Below are 19,067 nucleotides of genomic sequence, written 5' to 3' on the forward strand. Positions count from 1 at the left end.
CTCCATTCTCAAAGGGCAGATAAGGAACTGAGTTGGCAGGATTTCTACGCTTGCAGTGGAGACATGTACAAGGGAGCATCCATGACATGTAACAATCAATATTTATGATGTTCCCCTTCTGCTTGTTGCATATTTATGATCTTGTCTCTGTTTGAAAATAGACTTGACAGAAGAATTGCACACAGCTTAAGGTAGGAGCTTGCTGCGAGTCTATTTATCCATTTTATTAGTCATGTCAGGCAACAGGGCAGGCAGCAGATTCAGAATTCTTATGTTTGGTTCAACCGCGTCCAAACGTCCACTTTAGTGTTCAGTTTGAGCACAGACAGGACAGAAATAGATTCATCGGTAGTGCTGGTGTCATCCGTCTAGTAAATTCAGAATTAAACAATTTAAGCAACTTTGTTCTAGCCAAACAAAACAAAAATGTATGCAGGTAAATACAGCGCATACTTCCAAAAATGGCGCCCCGTCCTAACATTCAACACAGCCTAATGTACCGTCACATTCCAGACAGTTCACAGTCCTAATATTAATTGCAAGTTTTGAGTGACCACCAGCAGCTCTGTTGGAGACTACTGTGAACTTTAAATGGGGTCTTCACAAAAGGTCAAAGAGCAGAATTAGAGAACATAATTACAATTACATGAAATCCCTCTTTACACCATTCAGGTGACAAACATGGTTCAATAAAACCAAAATCCAACTCTTTTCTATCAAATATAACTTGTGGAACAATATATAATAGGTAGCTTATGTTGTGCTATATACTATCCAGTAGACTAAATACGTTGCATTAAATTGCAGTTAGAATTTATTAAATTCACACCAGCAGGCAACATGAACTAGCCTTAATGTTAAGACTATTCTGAAGCAATATGTTGAGAGGTTCAGTACTAACTGGCACACTCTTATCTCTCCTGTCCTACTGCAATGTAAAATGACTAACAAGTATAAGAGGTTTCCAAGAATGGAGGCACATGTCAATGTTACACTACCGGCACAGAATGGCTTCACCAGAAATGTCTTTTGGATTGACATTTGCAGAGACATCCAGTGAAAAAGCTCCTCTGTATCAACTCCAAGAAGTTGGTAATGTTCAATCAACAAAAAAGACATGTTGTACCTTTTAATGATTGTCTGAGATGTTATATTTAACAATAAATAACAGAAAAGGACTTGATCGATCAGAAGGCAAGATGTAGTGTAAATCAGAACTCGCGCTCAACAAAGAATGCAACTGTTTGCATAAAACATATAAAGGCCTGAACATGACACCATTAGAATAACAATTTATTTTTGCTTTCTTTACACAAAGACAGCACATTAAAAATATATTCTCTGCATGTGTGCTCTTTAAAAAAAAAAAAAAAAAAAAAAGACAAAAAAAACACCACCATACAGGTAATGAGGCAGACACGTGGACAGAAAAGCACATGATTTTAAACAGAAGAAAAATAACAACAACATGATATATATCCCATTTCCATCCTATAAAATTGGTCCATTTCCATAGTGTAAGCTGATCAGTTCCAACCACAACATTTGGAAGAGCATTCCATCTTCCAGGCATAATATCCCAAGATTTTCCTACCTGGAGTTCTGAATGGATGGCTGGTATTATTCCTTTGGGAAACGAGGGAAAGAAAAACCTGATAGGCTCTACAGGCAGCTGAAAAGGCACTGTAACTGTTCAATGTCTGCGTCCGTCCTACATCTCTGCCCTCCGATTGGTCCCCTTGTTTCGACCAGCCGTATCAGCCTCTACCCCCTCTTCTTCTTCCTCATAATTCTCTTCCTCATTAGCCGCCACACCTTTTCTGTGATCCCCCACTTTTCTGAGTCCCTCCTGGTTTTTTACTTCATCCTAGAGCAAATCACAAGCACATGACAAGATGATTTCATGGCCATTACACGTGCTCATGTACATATCCAAGCTCTGACGTTTTTTTTCTACTAAAGATAACCTATGCCCTTTACAAATATTCATGACACAATTTTATTTATGTGGAAATTTTATTGGCTTTCTTTACCATTTAGTCTTAGACTCTTGTTTTTCATGCCTGTTTGCATTGTAAAGATGTAATTTCATACCATTTTACAACCAAATATGTAGGCATAGCAACAGCACAGATAACTTGTCAATTAAACTAACGAAACAGCCAAGGTCATGTCCTGTTGTGTTGGATGACTAAAGTCTTAAATGTATTCCTAAGACGTATGACAATATGTCCAATAAAAATTAATTCTGAACATTATTTAAATGATATATTAAATTTTATAGTTCAGGAAGTCGTAAAACGTGTGCAGGCTTCTCACTACAAACAAATTTAATAAACCAAGCTCAGGTGGTAGGTAACCTGACACCCCAGTACACCTAATCTCCCTAATCTACCAGGACGTACACAGGCAAGGTAAAGTGACAGTGATAAAACACAGGCATGCACACACACTCAAACTAACACAAGTGAACACCTGCACAGCTAAATATGGAGCCGTGCCATGTTCGTGTCCAGATGTGAAACCTAAACATTTGACCATGTGCAGGTGCTGTTCTCTGAAAAAGGTTTCAGGGTGTGATGTTATTGATGGAGCTGGCATAAGAACTGGGGGAAAGTACCTTGGGTTAAAAATGGATTCCCCAGTTATGCTATAGAAATGGGCATTAATTATTAATGACTAAACAACTGCATCCATTCTCATTGTCAAGTTTGGAATCTGTGGAGGCACTTCCTCTAATGGCCACTAGACGCTGATCTGCGAACACAATAAGTGGGAAATGCTCCAGTTTCTCTTTTGAAATATTAAGTTCATATGTGTTGAACATCAATCATGTTACAGTCTCTATAGGTACTCTTACTGATCTTTGTGTCTTGATGGCATCTCATATGGAATCGCACTTTCACTGTAAAGGAATGATGTGCACAAAATATCCCAGACACAGGTGCTTTCAGCAGACACTGGGATTTGCTAAAGAGGTGACCTCTCCCAAAATTGCTACCCACACTGCTAATTATGTTAGTAGAGCACACAGCCAAGACAAGGACGTCGCACAGTCATGGCAGCGAGTGACAGTTCGTATGCACCACCTGGACACCTTGGACATACATTTTTTTTATAAGTGTCAGGCTTAGAAGATGAGAATAAGATGCAGCACTTCCCTGAATGCTTGCAGAAAATAATTAGAAACCCTCTGGCTCCCAGAAGAACGCACCTGCTCTGTGTTCTCCTCGTTATATGGATCCTCTCCTTCCTGCTCCACCTCCTCTCTCTTCTGCCCACCAGCTATGTCCTCCTGGGCCTTCAGCACAGCAATAACAAGAGCAAGGGGTTCAACTATAGACTTGTATTAGGAATAAAAATATACAACTGGAAGTTATTACAGACCTCATCCTCTGCTTCCTCCTGGTACTGGTCATCCAGTGTGTCTTCCTGTTGATCTGGATTTCCTGCCATCTGAAAACACACACAAATTGAAATACTACCTACAGATATTACTGATAATTCTTCATTAGGCTCATCTTGTAATGCTGCTCTCTCATTCTTCCCTTAATTCCTTTACTTACCACCAATTCCTCCTCTACAACATGCTGTTTGGGGCCTGGGTGTGCGCCTGTGTTGCGGGCTGGTGCTGCTGGCTCCTCTTCCTCCACCACCACCTCCTCTTCCTCTTCTGCAACCCTGTGCTGCAGCCGCTCGTCCTCCTCAAACTCGTCCTCTCCCTGGTTGTTGGGGTCATCCTCGGGGTCAAGCTCAGCATCTACAGCACCCTATGGAAGAAGAGATTAAAGAGAGTGAGGATGAAATGCAGTAATAATGGTAAAAGAGAACTGATATTTACACAAAAGTGAAATGATCGGCGCATTAACATTAGATTAGGCGCAAGAGAACTGTAATGAATAATGAATTAATTCCTGGTTTGACTGCCAATTGGAAAATGGAGACAGGGGAGATCAATATGTGATTGTGAAACAAGAATTGATTTGTGGATGGATGGCTGAATAAATGGATGTGTGACACATGCCACACTGGTGAGAATGAGGATAGAAAAGACAGATAACAGATGGAGTGAACAGGATGGGTGGACAAGTCACCTGCTGATGTGGTGGCATGATGTGAGCCGCTCCTTGGTTCTCCTCTTCTTCATGCAACATATGAGCATCTCTCTCTATTCACACACACAAAACATGAATCAAATGCTACTGTGAACTCTACCACCCGTCTCTAGCACTGGAAAATATTTCATGCAATCTTGATCATGATTTATTCTTAATATGAATGAAGTATTAAGACAAACTAAAAAAAAACACTATCACCAGGAGCGGATTTAGAACATTTTGGATGGAGTTGCTAGACTGGGGCACAGACTCAGTGAGGGATGGCACATTTGAAATACATGTAAAAAGACAATTAAACCTGTAGTTCTATGAAAAACATAAACCATGGCCACCCCCTTGGCTCCGCCTATGAATAATCACCCCCAGAGTGCCATAGGGATGATGATTTTTTTTTTTTTTGTAGGCCACCCTGGCAGTCAGCATCATCCTGGTTCCCTCAATGTAAATCCAATGGGATTTTCCCCATAGGCTTTTGGGTTATTGTGGAAAATAAGCTCTGCTCTGTGACAAACAATGGTTTACGACACTTACACATTTTGTTCAGCAAGATAATCTTCACAAGTGAACACTTAAGATTTATGAAGCCCAGATATGACTAGCAGAAGTAAAAAGCTATTGTTAGACTATCAGTGAACTACACCATGGTCCCATGAATTCAGCGTCACAGCTTCCAACCAACCGAGTTCAGTGTGATGACGTGAAATATCCCAGACAGCCTCTGTAGTCTCATTTAGCCACTTGTTAGTAACCTCCTTTTTTAGGACACATAAAAGCATTAAAAATAATGAGTGGGTTATTTCCTGATGTATTTTAATTCATATAAAAAAGTGAAAATGTATTGGCCTTGTGTTAACCACATACCTTATTTCAGGCATCTGACCAAAAAACCCACAGACTTCAAAGTGAGGGAACCAGAAGTGCAAAAATGGTAAGTCAGTTCTGGGTTTCAGGACTCACTACTATGGCACTTGACAGAGACTTTATGATCTTAAAATACTGGAGTTTTGAGGAACTGACTCTGTGATTGTTTAATGAACTTTTTAAAGTCCCAACCCAGTCAAGCAGATGTGTCCTAACTACATGACCCATATTCAGTTGGATAATTTAGTGCACATGTTTAAATTCCACTTAATCTGGATTCGTTGAGTATTTTTTCTGTCTCACCTTCATTGACATTGTGATGGTCCTCTCCTTCTTGGGCAACGTTATTGTTCTCATACTCAGTCCTCTTCCTAATAACAACAATGACAGTACAGGGCAGTCATAAGGGTGCAGGCACTATAAGCCACATCTAAACAGATTTATTAATGTTGATAAACTGCATGCTGCAGAGTGTGTAAAATGGACTGCTTGCTACATACCCTTCTTTTGAGTTGCTGACATATCCAGCTGTATTAAAGCAGACACATCTGTATGTACAGACCCTTTACAGAGGTTTTCCCTTTGTACAGGATTTCTGAGAATAACTAGTTTGCTTAGTGTCAAACATCAGTCAATTACTTCTGGTTTGTAGGAAGGATATTTTCTTGGGTTGACAGATGCAACACCAGTCTAATTATCTTAAATGTCCCTTTTGACACCCCTTTAGAAAAAGAGAAAGGTTGAATGAGCTGCTGACTATCTGCATGTGGCTTTTAAGATACTGTAGCATCAAGTCTTGAGATGACACACAGACCCAAAACTATTTGTATGGATAGATATCACTAAATGTTTTGTCTTGTTTTGTAAACTCCTTGTGCACCTGGTTTTAAGTGATTTCCAGTGAATACCTTTGCTGTTCCTCTCTCAGCAGCTTCTCCCGTCTGTCTGCCTCCCTGTGCTGCTGCTCCTCTCTCTCCTGCGCCTCCTTCAGCCTCTGCTCCCTCTCCTTCAGAACCCTGTCCCTCTGGGCCTGCAGTGCCTCCTGTCGCATCTGGAGCTGCCTGCGTTCCTCGGCCCTCTGAGCCTCCAGGTGCTGCTGCTCCTGCTGCTGCTCATAGGCTGACTTCACATGCTCCACGTGGGCGTTTGCCTCTTCCCGATGCTGCTCCGCGTGGGGATCCTTAGGGATGACAAATTAATGTGAAAGGATCAGCATGCAGAGCAGAAAAAAACACTAGTGTATTTCAAACACACAGAGTTGCTGCTAATCTGAGACATACACATAGCGGTAAGGTATAATTTATCCTCTGGGAAAGTTTAATAGAGGACAATTACTGTTTAAAACCATGAGCTCCACACATTGAGAGTAAGCTGCCATTAAATGAAAAAAGTAACCACTGAAGAAAGGCTGTAATTTATTCTGGTTCCTCTGGGGTTAAAGCTTAATTATTAGAACTCTGCACTGGCAATTTCGGTAACAGTTGTGTCCCACTATGACAAGAACACATGGCTAATTAACGACTAAAAGGTTAATTACGTTTAAGTTCTGAGTAACATACCATTCATTCTCCAATCAGATGAGATAAAGGACATTTAAACCAGTTTAAGGCCTGTTTTAACCTTGTTTAGATAAGACTGTGTAGTCTAAACTAGGTCTGACCAGCTGTGACTGACGCCTCTGGTGGTCTAAGGCGTTCTCGTCTGGCCGTTCCTGTTCTGTCCCCTCCCCCTCCTCCTGTTGCTCATCCTGTGCTTGATCCGGGTCCTCCTCAAGTTTCTGAGGCTGTCCTGCTTGAGCCATCTCCTCTTCGGCCAGCTCCCTCCTCCTCTCTGCCTCTCCCTCTTGATCCTCGTCTTTTTTTGACAAGGTGTGGTGGGATTTGCTCTCGGACTGCACGTGCACCTCCTCCACCTGAGGAGAACAGTTATGTCTAAAGTAAACACAGATATGTTTACAGTTACTAAAAGCAAAAAAAAGAGAAAGTCCCATGTTACCATGGTCGCAGCGTTCTGGTGATCTTCATGGGCATGCTCCTCTTTATGTGGCTGTGGCATCATCATAGAACGCTGGGCTTCATGGACATGGGACTTGGGTGCTGTAGCAATTACCTGTGGCTGCCGGGAGGTGGGGTTTTGCTCAGGCTGTCTCAGACTGGGTGCTCTGTTCAGTCTCTCCTTCAGCTGCTTGTATTCTTCCACCTGCACCTAAAGCAAACAACATACACAACCACAGGAGGGCTAAGACAGAGAATCCTGGGGGAAATGTGTGATGCTGTGTGACTGTCAGGCTGCAAGAATTCCTGTAATGTGTGAACCTCTAGGACCTGTGACAAAATTATTGGATACAATTTGTTTTGCTATCTTACTTTGAAAAACATAAAGATGTTTTTCCACAAAACCTTTCCCCATTTTAAAAAGAAGTTAAAAGGACAATGTTGTCCAAACACAAGCTGTCTTTACAAAGCCTTAGTGTAAATTCAATCCAGTCTCAAATGAACAAATTATCATTTAAAATGGGAAACATCTCATTCAGGCCACCAGAGATACTGTATCTGCACCAAATTTCCAGATGCTTTATACTTTATCTGTGCCAAAGTCCAAATGTGGCTAAAAACTACTATACTGTATAGTCCAAGCACTTGCATCTGGACAAGACACATTTAATATTTATCTGAAAATTTTAAAACATTTCCCTCCAAAGTGACCATCCAGTGTGGACTAATAAACGGCGTCCTTCCTTTTATACATACATTTCTAACCCGGCCAGGGGTTTAAGTTCTCAAAATTCTTTCTAAATTCCTCTCCTCTCTTGTTGTCTCAGTCTCAGTCCCCTCCATTATATCTTTCTGGCTGGTTGGCTGCAATGTGCTTTAGATGTACTGTTCTGACAGCCCTGACTAAACCAAGTCCCCTGGAGTGAAGAAAAGAGTTGTGTCTGTATGAGTGTGTACACATTTATTCCACACTGTGAGGACCTGTCTGGCCAGTCCTGATTTTCTAACACACACTTCAGTTTTAGAGTTATGTTTAGAGGTAGGTTTAGATTAGTCATTTAGTTATGAAGCAAACACAGACCGTATGCACGCTTAGGATGTGGGACTAGGAAGTTCAATATAACATTGTCCTCACACAGATCTATGTAAACATGTATGTATGTGTGCGACTGTTCAAACAGACGCACTGATAGAAACTTGGATGGGCTTTAAAACAAACTGGCAAATGCTGACAGAAGGTAAGAGAGGAGAAAAAGAGAGGTGAGTGAGTATTCATCAATGCAGAGAGGAAGAACGCATTCCAAACAAGCACTGTACTGTACATTCAATAAACCATTCAGACATTTCAAAGGTCACCCTCAAAAAGAAACAGCAGCATCTAATCTAATTACCTTGAAACGAAGCAACACCTTGGGCATTTTCCCTCTTTCTAGTAGGAATTATACAGTCCACTGCAATAAACGCTTTTCTGCTCTACTGAGGAGGCTAAAGTAAAGGTTACAATAAAGCTGAGAGGAATGCAGAGCACATAAGGGGGTGTTTTAGTTGCTTTGTCAACAAGCTAGGTACAGAACTTACTCTTCAGTTTTCCCGTATGACCTCCCTTTTCAGTAGCCCTTTCATTTCACTTCAGTTTTGACAAATGAAGGAGCGTACAGTGAGGTTAGTGACACACACTGTACAACTAAACTTATTACTCGGCTGTTTTACTCCATTTATACTGTCCCAGAGTCTGGTCTGCAGCTTCACTGCTAACATGTGAAAAAGACAAAGTTACACTTAGGACAAAGTAAAACACAAACGTCTTTTATAGGGCGGCTCAGTGGGGCAGTGGTTAGCTGTGCATGTGTGGGTTCTCTTCAGTTACCCTGGCTTCCTCCCGCAGTCCAAAGACATGCAGCTCAGGTTGACTGCTGACTCTAAATTGCCCGTAGGAGTGTGTGCGTGTGTGTGTGGTTATTTGTCTACATGTCAGCCCCGTGATAGACTGGCGACCCGTTCAGGATGTACCCGGCCTCTTGCCCAGTGTCAGCTGGATGTCTTTTATCTTGATACAAGTTCTCCAGTAACTCCCAGAAAGCGATTTTGCAACAATTAATGTAAAAAAAACAAACAAACAAACATTTTTTTGACCACAAATCCTAAGAGAATTATATGAGAACCTATATAAAGAAAGGAGATATTCAGCACTAGCCAGGTGTGGTATTCAGTGACTGCAATAAACAATGAGTGTGTCTGCTGCAGTCCTACCTGAGCTGCAGCCAGCGCACTCTTGTGGCCTTGCAGTGTCAGTGCAAGATGCTGGTGGGCTGCCTTCAGGTCCTGATGCTGAACCTGAACACAACAAGTTAATCTGATGCAAGGCTTACATTTTGTTACCCAAAATCTTTAATGTAAAAAGATTTCATCAATCACTGGCAACTTTATTTCATCAATTTCAGAGAGGCAGAAAGCACAACTTTTTTTTCCCCCCCATACAAATATGACAAAGAAGATAAAAAAAATATCTAAAAGAATCAGTCTGTTCTCACCTGTGCATCCTGTAGTTGTATATGAATGTCATGGTGGGACTTCCTCAGTTGTTTATTTTCCTCTCTCAGGTTATAGACATTCTCTGAGGTTAGAAACACGAAACATATTCACAGAAAGCATACAACTTAACAGAAAATGTGCAAAGGAAGAATATTCACACCCTCCAAGATTTCATGGGCTTTTTTGAAATAGCTGCAGTCTCAAACTTCTGATTCTGTGGCAGCATTTCTAAAAACATTGTGCAATTAAACCGCAGGGACAACTGAACATTGCAAAATAGCTGCAATGTTTTTTGTTAAATTAATTAAAAATTCAAAAACCAACTTGAATAAACCAGACACACATGCTCCCTGTCTCAGATTTCATTACACATGCAACTTGATGTTTTGAATACATCTTTTACACCATATTAGGATATTGTAAGACTTTTCATCCCTAAACACTTGTCTTTATCACAGTATTGCACAGGTCATACAGTACAGCTAAAACATCTTATGGCACCATGGCCATTTACATGCAGTATACCATTAGGTCAGAAGATGGCGACAAAGTAAAAACAGTCAACGATTGCTCCCATATATAAGACTACATTGCACTAGTACTCTATGCATGTATGTGTAACTAAGTAGTGTTTAAATACACTGCATATTATCCCATGTATGGATGTACTGTATGTCTTCACTTACGCAAAAAATTTGCGCGTTAGTGTTACCGTGTTACAGTAGCGCAGAATGACAGACTCCAGTCTACAGTATGTAATGAACAGCCCTTCCTGTGTGGAAACATCAGTACCTTTGAGGTGAGAGAGCTCCGTCTCTTTGGCTTGCTGTAGTTTCTCATAGCGATCTTTATGTTCTTCCAGCAACCGGTTATGGCCCTCTTGCTGCGCTTGGTGCTGCTCATGCAGCTCGTAATACTGCTTCTTCAGGTCTTCATGCTGGTTCTGACAGAGAAGAAAAATATTAGTCACTATAGGACCTTTGTTTTGTTTTTCTCATTATATAAAAAAACAAAAATCCTTGCCCCACATACATAAACTTCACGCCAAAAGAGGAAGGATATAGTGCAGTAAGGTCAGTGCGTTTAAACAGATGACAGGAAGAAAGAAGATTAAAAATGAGGGATGTGTCTGACACCTGCAGGGTAAAGACAAGGGTGTCTCTGTGTGGGCTGGACACTAAATTCATCCATACCTTTAACATCTGATGCTGCACTTGTAAAGAGTTGAATTTGCCACTGGAGTCTTGCTGTTGGAGCACAAGGGCAAAGGTTACAAAGGTTACAAGAGACAGTAGTGAAGAGCTCAATTCTCACTGGCAGCAGTTATAGTAGCCTTATTTTCATAGCATTTTTAAAACCAAACTAAGACATCAGTAAAAAGTAGGTTTAAAGACATTTAAATTGAAAGAATTTGTAATTTTGTGAAGAAAAATACCTTTTCTTTGTTTAGTGACTGTTGTGCTTCAACTTTATAAAGCAGAAAATCTAGAAAAACAAAAAACAAGTCAAATTTTTTTTTTTTTTACAAGATGTTAATATGATGGAAAATTATACTTTAACTTGATAAAGAGCAACACTATGATTTTTACTTCCAAGAGTTTTTTTCAACTCAAACCCATATTTTCATATATACTTCGTTCCATCCACAAAAATGGGTCAGACCTTCTCTCACACACGGTGTCCGACCATTTAAAACCTTAAACACGACAATCAGCAGCAACTTAACATCTATTCTAAAACCAACTGGAAGCCAGTGAAGAAAAACCAGAATAGAGGTTATATGATTGTATTTTAAAAAAAAAGCCTCAACTGTGCATGTACCACAATATTTGGAAACCGTGGCTGTAACGCTGACAGAAGGCAGGCCCTTCTATTGAAGTATGAATAGGAACCCATGCACAAAGCACATCTGTCCCACTGCTGCAGGTGGTGCTGTCAAGTTTGAGTCAAACCTCAGTATTCATGCCCTTCAACATGTCAAATGTAATACAGTTATATTTATTTAGCAGATGCATGTGTCCAAACTGATTTACAACAACATCAGAGATTAGAAGCACGCTGTAGTGTTTGTTGTACCACATGATATCCAGTCTCAGTGTGGGACATGGAGATAAAGACACAAAACTGAGCATACAGTAGATGGTTATTTTCTCACCTTCTTTGGCCTTTTTGTGCTCTAACCTCTCTTTCTGCAGGGACTTCTCCAACCTGGAGCGATGCTCGTACACCACTGAGTATATCAAACAGGAGGGGAAGAGAGAAGGTAAACAAAGGGAGGGAGGTTGATGGAGAGAAAACGAAAAACTAGTGACTGTTTGGCCCAGGTGGAAGGTAAACTACACAGAATGAGAGCTGTAGCACAAATATATACACAGCAGAAAAAACACATGCATTCACAAATGTTTAAATGCTCACTTTAGAGAAGCAAACAGACACTATGCATTTTATGGTAGATATGAGAGCTAGGCGCGATATTTACTCAACCACACTGTGATCTCAGTAGATGACATAAATCTGTGGCATTTCTCACAAGACTGGTGGTCTGCAGTTATTTACAGATACTTAGCTTGGTTGAGGCTGCATCTGTCTGGTGGGTGGTATCTGCCGAGAGCGATACTTTACAAACACGAGGACAGCTTTGGAAAATACCCAGAATAAGCTATGCCTTGACTGACAGCACGTTAGCCTAAGGCTATCCACACATCCCTGACAAAAAGAGTCCCCAGTGCTCCAGATATCTCTTCCATACTTCTTTATTTGAATCGAGATCTGACTTTAGCTCTTAGATTCACACCTAATCCCTACAGCTGTCCTCCCCAAACTCCCCACAGATTCCTCTTCTATCGTTTGTTTTCTACCGTCAGATTCAAGAATGAATCAAACCGAACAGAAATAATCCCTGTGGGGAATCAGGGTCATTACAGCAGCAGACTAAAGGATGGAGATGATACAGCAAAGTGTAACAAAGCTGGTACAACAAATACACATGCAAATGATGCAACAAATGAATTAGCAGCAGCAGGCTTGTAAAGTGCAAGCACTGCCCGATTCCACTTGCACCTGTGCTGCCTGTCACTACGTTGGTTTTCCTCATGTGGTCTAATATGCAGGCAACTCACTGAGTGAAGGTCTTAGATAACTCCTGAGGCTTTCTGACAGACCTGTGAGCTTAAACAATCTGTAAAAATACTCTATTATAGCTAAGTGTGTGTATTTGTGTGTATTCTGGCAGGAGGGAGGTTGAAACAAATAAGGACTAAAAGAAACATGAGAAGAGGGAAGACAAAAGGAGATAAATGGAGAAACAGAAGCAGAAACCGGCTCTGAACCACTTTTACTTTTCATGTGCATGGTTGCTCAAGGTCTTCCAGTTCACTGACACACAGTACTGTAGTATCAACACTGATCACTGCCCTTATTTAGCACTTAAGGGTACATTTATTTAAAGGCACACCCCACTGGCCTACTCTGTTTGCTTGCAATTGTGCCAGTATAGCCCTGGATCCTCATAGCTTTCTAATGATGACAGTTTTGCATTAATAGCAAAAAGTTCATTCAATAAATCCACATAAAGATATGGACGACATCTTGTTACAGTATTTTTTCCTTGAGTCACAACATTTTCCAGTTTCTTACTTGTCTTCTCTGACTCTCCTGCCCTGGGAGGTTGGGCAGTCAAACTGATGATGTAGCTATTCTTCCTTTTAAGTGCCAACTCAACAGATTCCAGGATACACTGGTAGCTATATAATCCTGAAATAATTTCATGATGATAGCAAAACAGGCAAGAAGGGTAAAAGATGGTAGGAGAAAGAAACTGATGGAGGTGCAAAGAATTGGCCAAACAAAAAGAAACAGAACTGGAGAGTAACTCAAGAGGAAAGCTCATACAGATGAGACAGGCACAGACAGGGCAGAGAGAAAAAGAAAAACTAGGAGAGGCTGCAGGGAAACAGACACAATGACACACAGACTTGGTATTAAAGGGCTATAACTAATGTCTGCTGAAGCTAATACAGGACAACCTGATTAACGGAATGAAAACCTGACCTTCACAGACAAACTGCCTTCCCTAGTGATGCCATTTGTTTCTCCAGACTTGCAAAAACATTCAAGAACAACAAATCTTCACTGCCACTCTGACGCTCACTGTGGTCACCAACATCTGCTGTTAGTGTATGTGCACTTTATGTTATGTTGCGTGAACATATCTGGAGAGCTACCATTTTTCTGTGTATTATTCAGTACCGGTTACATTGACCAGATGCATCGGAAATATTTAAAGGTAGGCTTGGTGATTCCTTCCAGAAGCAGTTTAGTTATATTGCTTGAATTTCTCTTTTCATTCTGATGGCCATGAATTCATTTAATGCACCGACAACATAAAGAAAAATAATCTATCATCTGTGGCAGCAGCAGAGCTGACTTGACCAATAATTTTACTTGTCCCAAGCAAAACCACCAAATGGCCTACCTGCCTGTCAACCTACTTCCTACTTGTGCGCACTCTACCCTTGCATTGTAGGCGCGAGCCAAGTCTCCCACAAGGTGCTGCAGTTGCAGGCCAACGCGTTACCGCTCAGTTTTACAGCTAAAGATAGTGAGCTACGGCAGAGAAGGTGCCCACAGCAGCTTTTGTTCGCAAATGGAGACAGTTGTTACAGGCCGGGGCTTCCCCTTTGAGGCATGTAGTCTTATATGAAACGTTGTTGTTGCTGCGACAGGAGTGTAATGCAGTTAACTGGGCATCAAAGGCCACATGCAGTGTTCGTGTTACGAAGATGGAATAAAGCCTGTGTTTTGAACGGAGTTCGCTGGTCGGAAAAGCCTGCACTTTTAAGGCTAGTTACCGGCTACGAGCCAGGGCTGAAGCAGTTTAGCCATGAACCAGAGGTCCCCAACAACAGTTCGGGGCCACAGATCTGGGCGGGTAACACCGTATTCAAACACTGGAAAAAAAATATGTTTAACTTTAACTCTGTGACTATTACTTATTACACAGTGTAATCAGTGAACAATCAGTGTTTACTGCAGTGAGTGATCTCAGTGCTAACAGTGCAAAGTTTCATAAGATTGTGTTATGTTTATAAAGTCATATCTGAAGTCTACCTCAGAAGTAACACATGATATTCAGGCTTAATGACTGAACTCTAATAAACTTCCAAAAAGTGCAAACTCTCTTTTCTCTGAGCTCCATCAGATGGGCGTCAGGTTACATGACATTAGCAAGTGTTTTTCCTTCCCAGCTCCTTCTCATCAGTGCCAGAGGTGTGGCCATGATGCTCTTATCTCAGCCCACACCACACACACCCTCTCCCCAGAGGAAAGCATGGACAAGCAACTAAGCGACCGTCTGAACTTCGTCAATATGCATTTCAAAGCATTCCAAAAAATGCTACCCTCATACATTACCATAGATCCAACTTCTTCAACACAGCTCAACTTATAATACTGCAGATATCACTACAAATATTCACATTCAAAGATCTGTGCCACAACTTACTGGTGTTTCAGCCATCATCATGTCAATAAATAACCATCCATAGTGAAAACACTTGCAGCCACTCCCACAAACAAAACACACCTTTCCAGAAAAAGCTTCCGCACACTGACACACAGTTTCGTTTTACACTTGCCCTTATCTTGTTCAAACCTCAATGAGCATCGGAATGAACATTTATTGTTCGAGGATTTCCCCTCAGACCAACAAAACATTTCCCTTCCAGTGTGGTTAAAGTGCAACAGCAGGACATGAACAAGGCAGCTCTCTATGGCAGTGACCTTTACATAGCGGTTTAGATGCAGAGAAGGCCCAAGCGGCTTGAGTTGACTAGTGTTGTGTCTGAATATTCTTCAATCACAGTGAAATGGGCTCTCTCTGTGGTGTGTTTGTTTTGTGCTCACTCACACTCCCACAGTACTACCACACAAACCAGAGAGACCTTTGTTTCTATCTCTTTTCCTAATGCACATTCCCTTGCTTGTTGACATGTACATACACATTGAGAGCCGCTGTAGCAGAGTCAAATTCCTCGTGTGTCCAACAAACCTGGCCAATAAAGCTGATTCTGACCTGTTCAGTCATGCAGGATATGCTGCATGACTGTTTTTTATGTAAACTGTATCTATTTTCTGTGGGTTATCAAAGAGATTACCCTCTGTACATTCAGGTCAAGCCTGACCCAGGATCACATATCAAGTCAGAGAAGACTGAGATCTAGCGCCAAGTACTTCCAACAAGATATTTCCATTTACAAGCAAATGTTTACATGAGCTTACACTACTACAACATACAGTATAAAAAGGCCATATTCTTAAGTTCCTTAAGTATTTTTAGTTTTCTCAGATAGGAGCAAGCACTTGTGCAAAGCTTTCACTGAACCATATTGTGGGTTTCCTTCCTCCTCTTATGGCTATTACATCATAACCCACAGTTTTTTTTTGTTTTTTGTTTTTTTTACACCCAGCAGCTAAACATTTTAATACGTAAAACAGACAAAAACATTTTTTTTTCTTTTAAACTGGAACTGTAACTCAGGTCATTTGAGAAACTTCAGACCTGTGGGAAGAAACTCACCCCACTGACCAAAAGAATGGACTTGACGATGAAAATTTGAGGGCAGAATTTGACACCCCAAGAGGCCAGGTATGAATAGTTCTGTATACTAGTGTTACTCCTACTGGAACCACTGTTCAAAAAAGTTCCAAAAAAACAAAATCTTCATGTATACTCATCTAATATTCACATACGTTGCTGGATTAAATTCTGAAAGCAGACAACAACATGGCCATTTAATTGAGTTCTTTGTCCTGCCCTTCATTTTATTGTTCATTTCTTTGGCATTGTTTAGAAGGCACTCTGTATAACACAACCTGAGTTTTTCCATTACTGTCAGACAAAAGTACATCTCTAAGTCAAACAACAAAGGTATTTCCTTTCATCCCATGAACAAAAGCAAACCTCTATTCACTGAGATTAAAGCATTCATGACAACAGTGATGGTGATGTGATGTATATTACAACAGTCTTTTAAGGACAGCTGTAATTATACCATTTGAATAACGTTTTGCAAATGACGTCGAAACAACAACGCGAGGAAGTGAATGGGTGTTAAGCCACAGGGAAACATTTGTCAGAGTGCAAGCATAACCACAAAGTGCCACTAGATCCTTTTATACGCCTGACAATGGCAAGTCTGTAAAGTGAATCAATATAGCTGGCACAGCCCCCAAGCTATGGGCCACATCTATATATCGGCCATGAAACACAGCAATCAACAGGCGCTCATGGATATCACCTGGCCCGGGCCTCACGGTTGCCTTAACGGTTCGTTGCTTCACAGTGAAAGCATGGATGTGGCACACAAATAGAGTAGTGTAAATGGATTTATTAAGCAAAGCCATTTTAATTAAGGTATCAAACATGGTGGCCTGCCATGGCAACATCTTTGCTGCCACAGCAAAAAAAAAAAACTGAATGCAACCAATCAAGGCCATACAGGCCTCAGGTCAAGACTGTTTAATCTTTTGTAGAGGTGAGATGCTTTTTCTTTTCTTGTTCTCTCAGCCTTATCTTGTTTACTTGTCTAATCATCGCTTAACACAAAAACATTGTACATACACATTGAGAGCCACTGTACTGGAGTCAATTTCCTCGTGTGTCTAACACACCTGGCCAATAAAGCTGATTCTGATTATAGAGCTCCTGGGGTTAAGTTTTCAACAGAAACACACAGGGGGACATACTGTACTAATGTGAATGCATGCGTCACCATTTTTAATTGAACAAAGGTGTTTGAATGAGGTGTCTACAGTGGAAACAAGAGAGCCACAGTCAAGACCGTACAAGCTCTGCAGATTTATGTCAATAGGTATGGCAAGTTGCAAACAATACTGTCTTCATTAGCAGTATGCGGAGACACTCACACTATCAGGGTGGTGCAGAACCCAGTTGGCAAATCCATTTAAAGGTTTTCAAAAAATGATAACTATGTGGCATTACACTTCTTCAACTACTAATTGAAACTCACCTTCCTTCTTCTGTTCTTCCAAAAGCAGATGTTCTGGCTGACCTCATGACTAAAGGATACTTATCTGTATACTACTGAGGTGTGTGCCTGTGAACACAGTGACAACAGCCAGGTGTGTGTGTATCAGGCTCCAGTCTGCAGTAAACACCATGTGTGGGGAAAACATTTGCCATTTTGGCTGTTTGTTTACATGGCAACAGCAGTTTGGATGTACAAAAATGCAAAAGGTTGAACTCAGGTTCCACAATAGAAAAGTTTGATAACGCCATCGCCTCTGTCACCGTGTAAACATGCATTTGCATTTCCCCTGACAACTGTGACCTCTTGCGCATGCCTGTTAGGGTTTATGTAAATACCAATGCATTGACTAAAACATTTATGCACAAGTGTGTAATGTTTCCTTACAAAATGAAATAGCCAACTACACCATTTTTCTGAGTTTTGATAGCATTGTCTTGTAAATGGTGACCATTTCCAAAGATGCAAAGGAAAAAAAAAGTTCCCATTTTCAGTGTAACTGTAACCTCAGGTGAACTTTAAATCCCAGTCTGCTGCTTTATCACAGGATTAGAAGGCCACCTAAGGTCAAAGGTCAAACATGTTCTTGGTAAGTCAACGTCAGTGAAGCCCAGTTAGACCAGACCTCTGACTGCTCATCTCGGTATAGTTTCAGCTTCAATCTGAGGATGGCATTGCATGCTACTACCACCCACTGTGCAGGCTATGTGGTTAAAATGAAAGGACAAAACACTGACGAATCGTATTAAGCCATTAACTCTGTTAAAGAAAGCGAACACAACAATGTAAAGTTTTCTCGGTACAGTTTGTCGTTACATTTCCAGCATTCTAAAGATAAATGTGCCCTCACGCCCACTTCTGTCACCTGCAGGGAGACGGATAACCACATCACTGTTTACCTTGGAGCTGCGCCGACAGTGACTCTTGGTGTTGCTGGTACTTCAGTGCCATTGCCTCCGTCCTTTTGAGCTGTTGCTGCGTCTCATACGATAACATGCCCCCGTACATCACGCCACAGACCACCGTGACTATCAGGAGACATTGGAAGATCCTCCGCTGCCTCCGGGAGCACACCCCGTTTCCCATTTTGGACCCGTGGTCTGCTCGAAAAAGTCCCGTGTCTGCTGCTGGAAACGTCCGACTCAACTTTTCACCTCCCGGTGAAGACTGACGAAGACCCCCTTCCCCTCACTCCCCGAGCATTTCCATGTAGACAATACACGAGTTACGTACTACCATTTGTTTATGTATACATTATATTAGCACGGCCACACCGAGTCGCGACTGTCCCCCGTGACTTCAAAGTAGCCGCTTGGATTGTCGCTTTGACTTCCCGTCAAACTGGTCTGCACTGTTGAAATGCAAGTCAACCCGAGGCTGACGCCTTTTTGCGTCTTCCTTTCCCCTTGCGCACTTTTCCGATGCAATTCAAAGAGGGTTGTGGAAAAGTACAACCTCGAGTCTCCGAGAAGGCCTTCCCATAGCACCTTTAACTTTAGTTACGTGTCAAGCAG

The 19,067-nt window shown here is 41.3% G+C and overlaps 1 protein-coding gene across 2 annotated transcripts; it reads right to left on the reverse strand.

Moving 5' to 3' along the window:
- Positions 1–321: 321 nt before the first annotated feature.
- On the reverse strand, positions 322–18,645 carry golim4a (golgi integral membrane protein 4a). Of its 2 annotated transcripts, none has more exons than XM_020600464.1 (16): positions 18,453–18,645; positions 11,661–11,735; positions 10,941–10,990; positions 10,699–10,752; positions 10,298–10,448; positions 9,505–9,587; positions 9,224–9,307; positions 7,089–7,184; positions 6,640–6,891; positions 5,888–6,159; positions 5,283–5,350; positions 4,095–4,168; positions 3,567–3,770; positions 3,388–3,456; positions 3,215–3,301; positions 322–1,867 (listed from the first exon to the last, which is right to left on the reverse strand). In XM_020600464.1, the coding sequence occupies exons 1-16, from the start codon at positions 18,637–18,639 to the stop codon at positions 1,712–1,714; spliced, it is 1,962 nt and encodes a 653-aa protein (XP_020456120.1). In that variant the 5' UTR covers positions 18,640–18,645; the 3' UTR covers positions 322–1,711. The 2 variants fall into 2 exon arrangements, with proteins under 2 accessions (XP_020456120.1, XP_020456119.1); XM_020600463.1 differs by having other exon boundaries at positions 6,975–7,184.
- Positions 18,646–19,067: the final 422 nt, after the last annotated feature.

This window comes from Monopterus albus, unplaced genomic scaffold (genome assembly GCF_001952655.1).
Source record: "Monopterus albus unplaced genomic scaffold, M_albus_1.0 scaffold46.1, whole genome shotgun sequence".
Classification (NCBI taxonomy): Eukaryota; Metazoa; Chordata; class Actinopteri; order Synbranchiformes; family Synbranchidae; genus Monopterus; species Monopterus albus.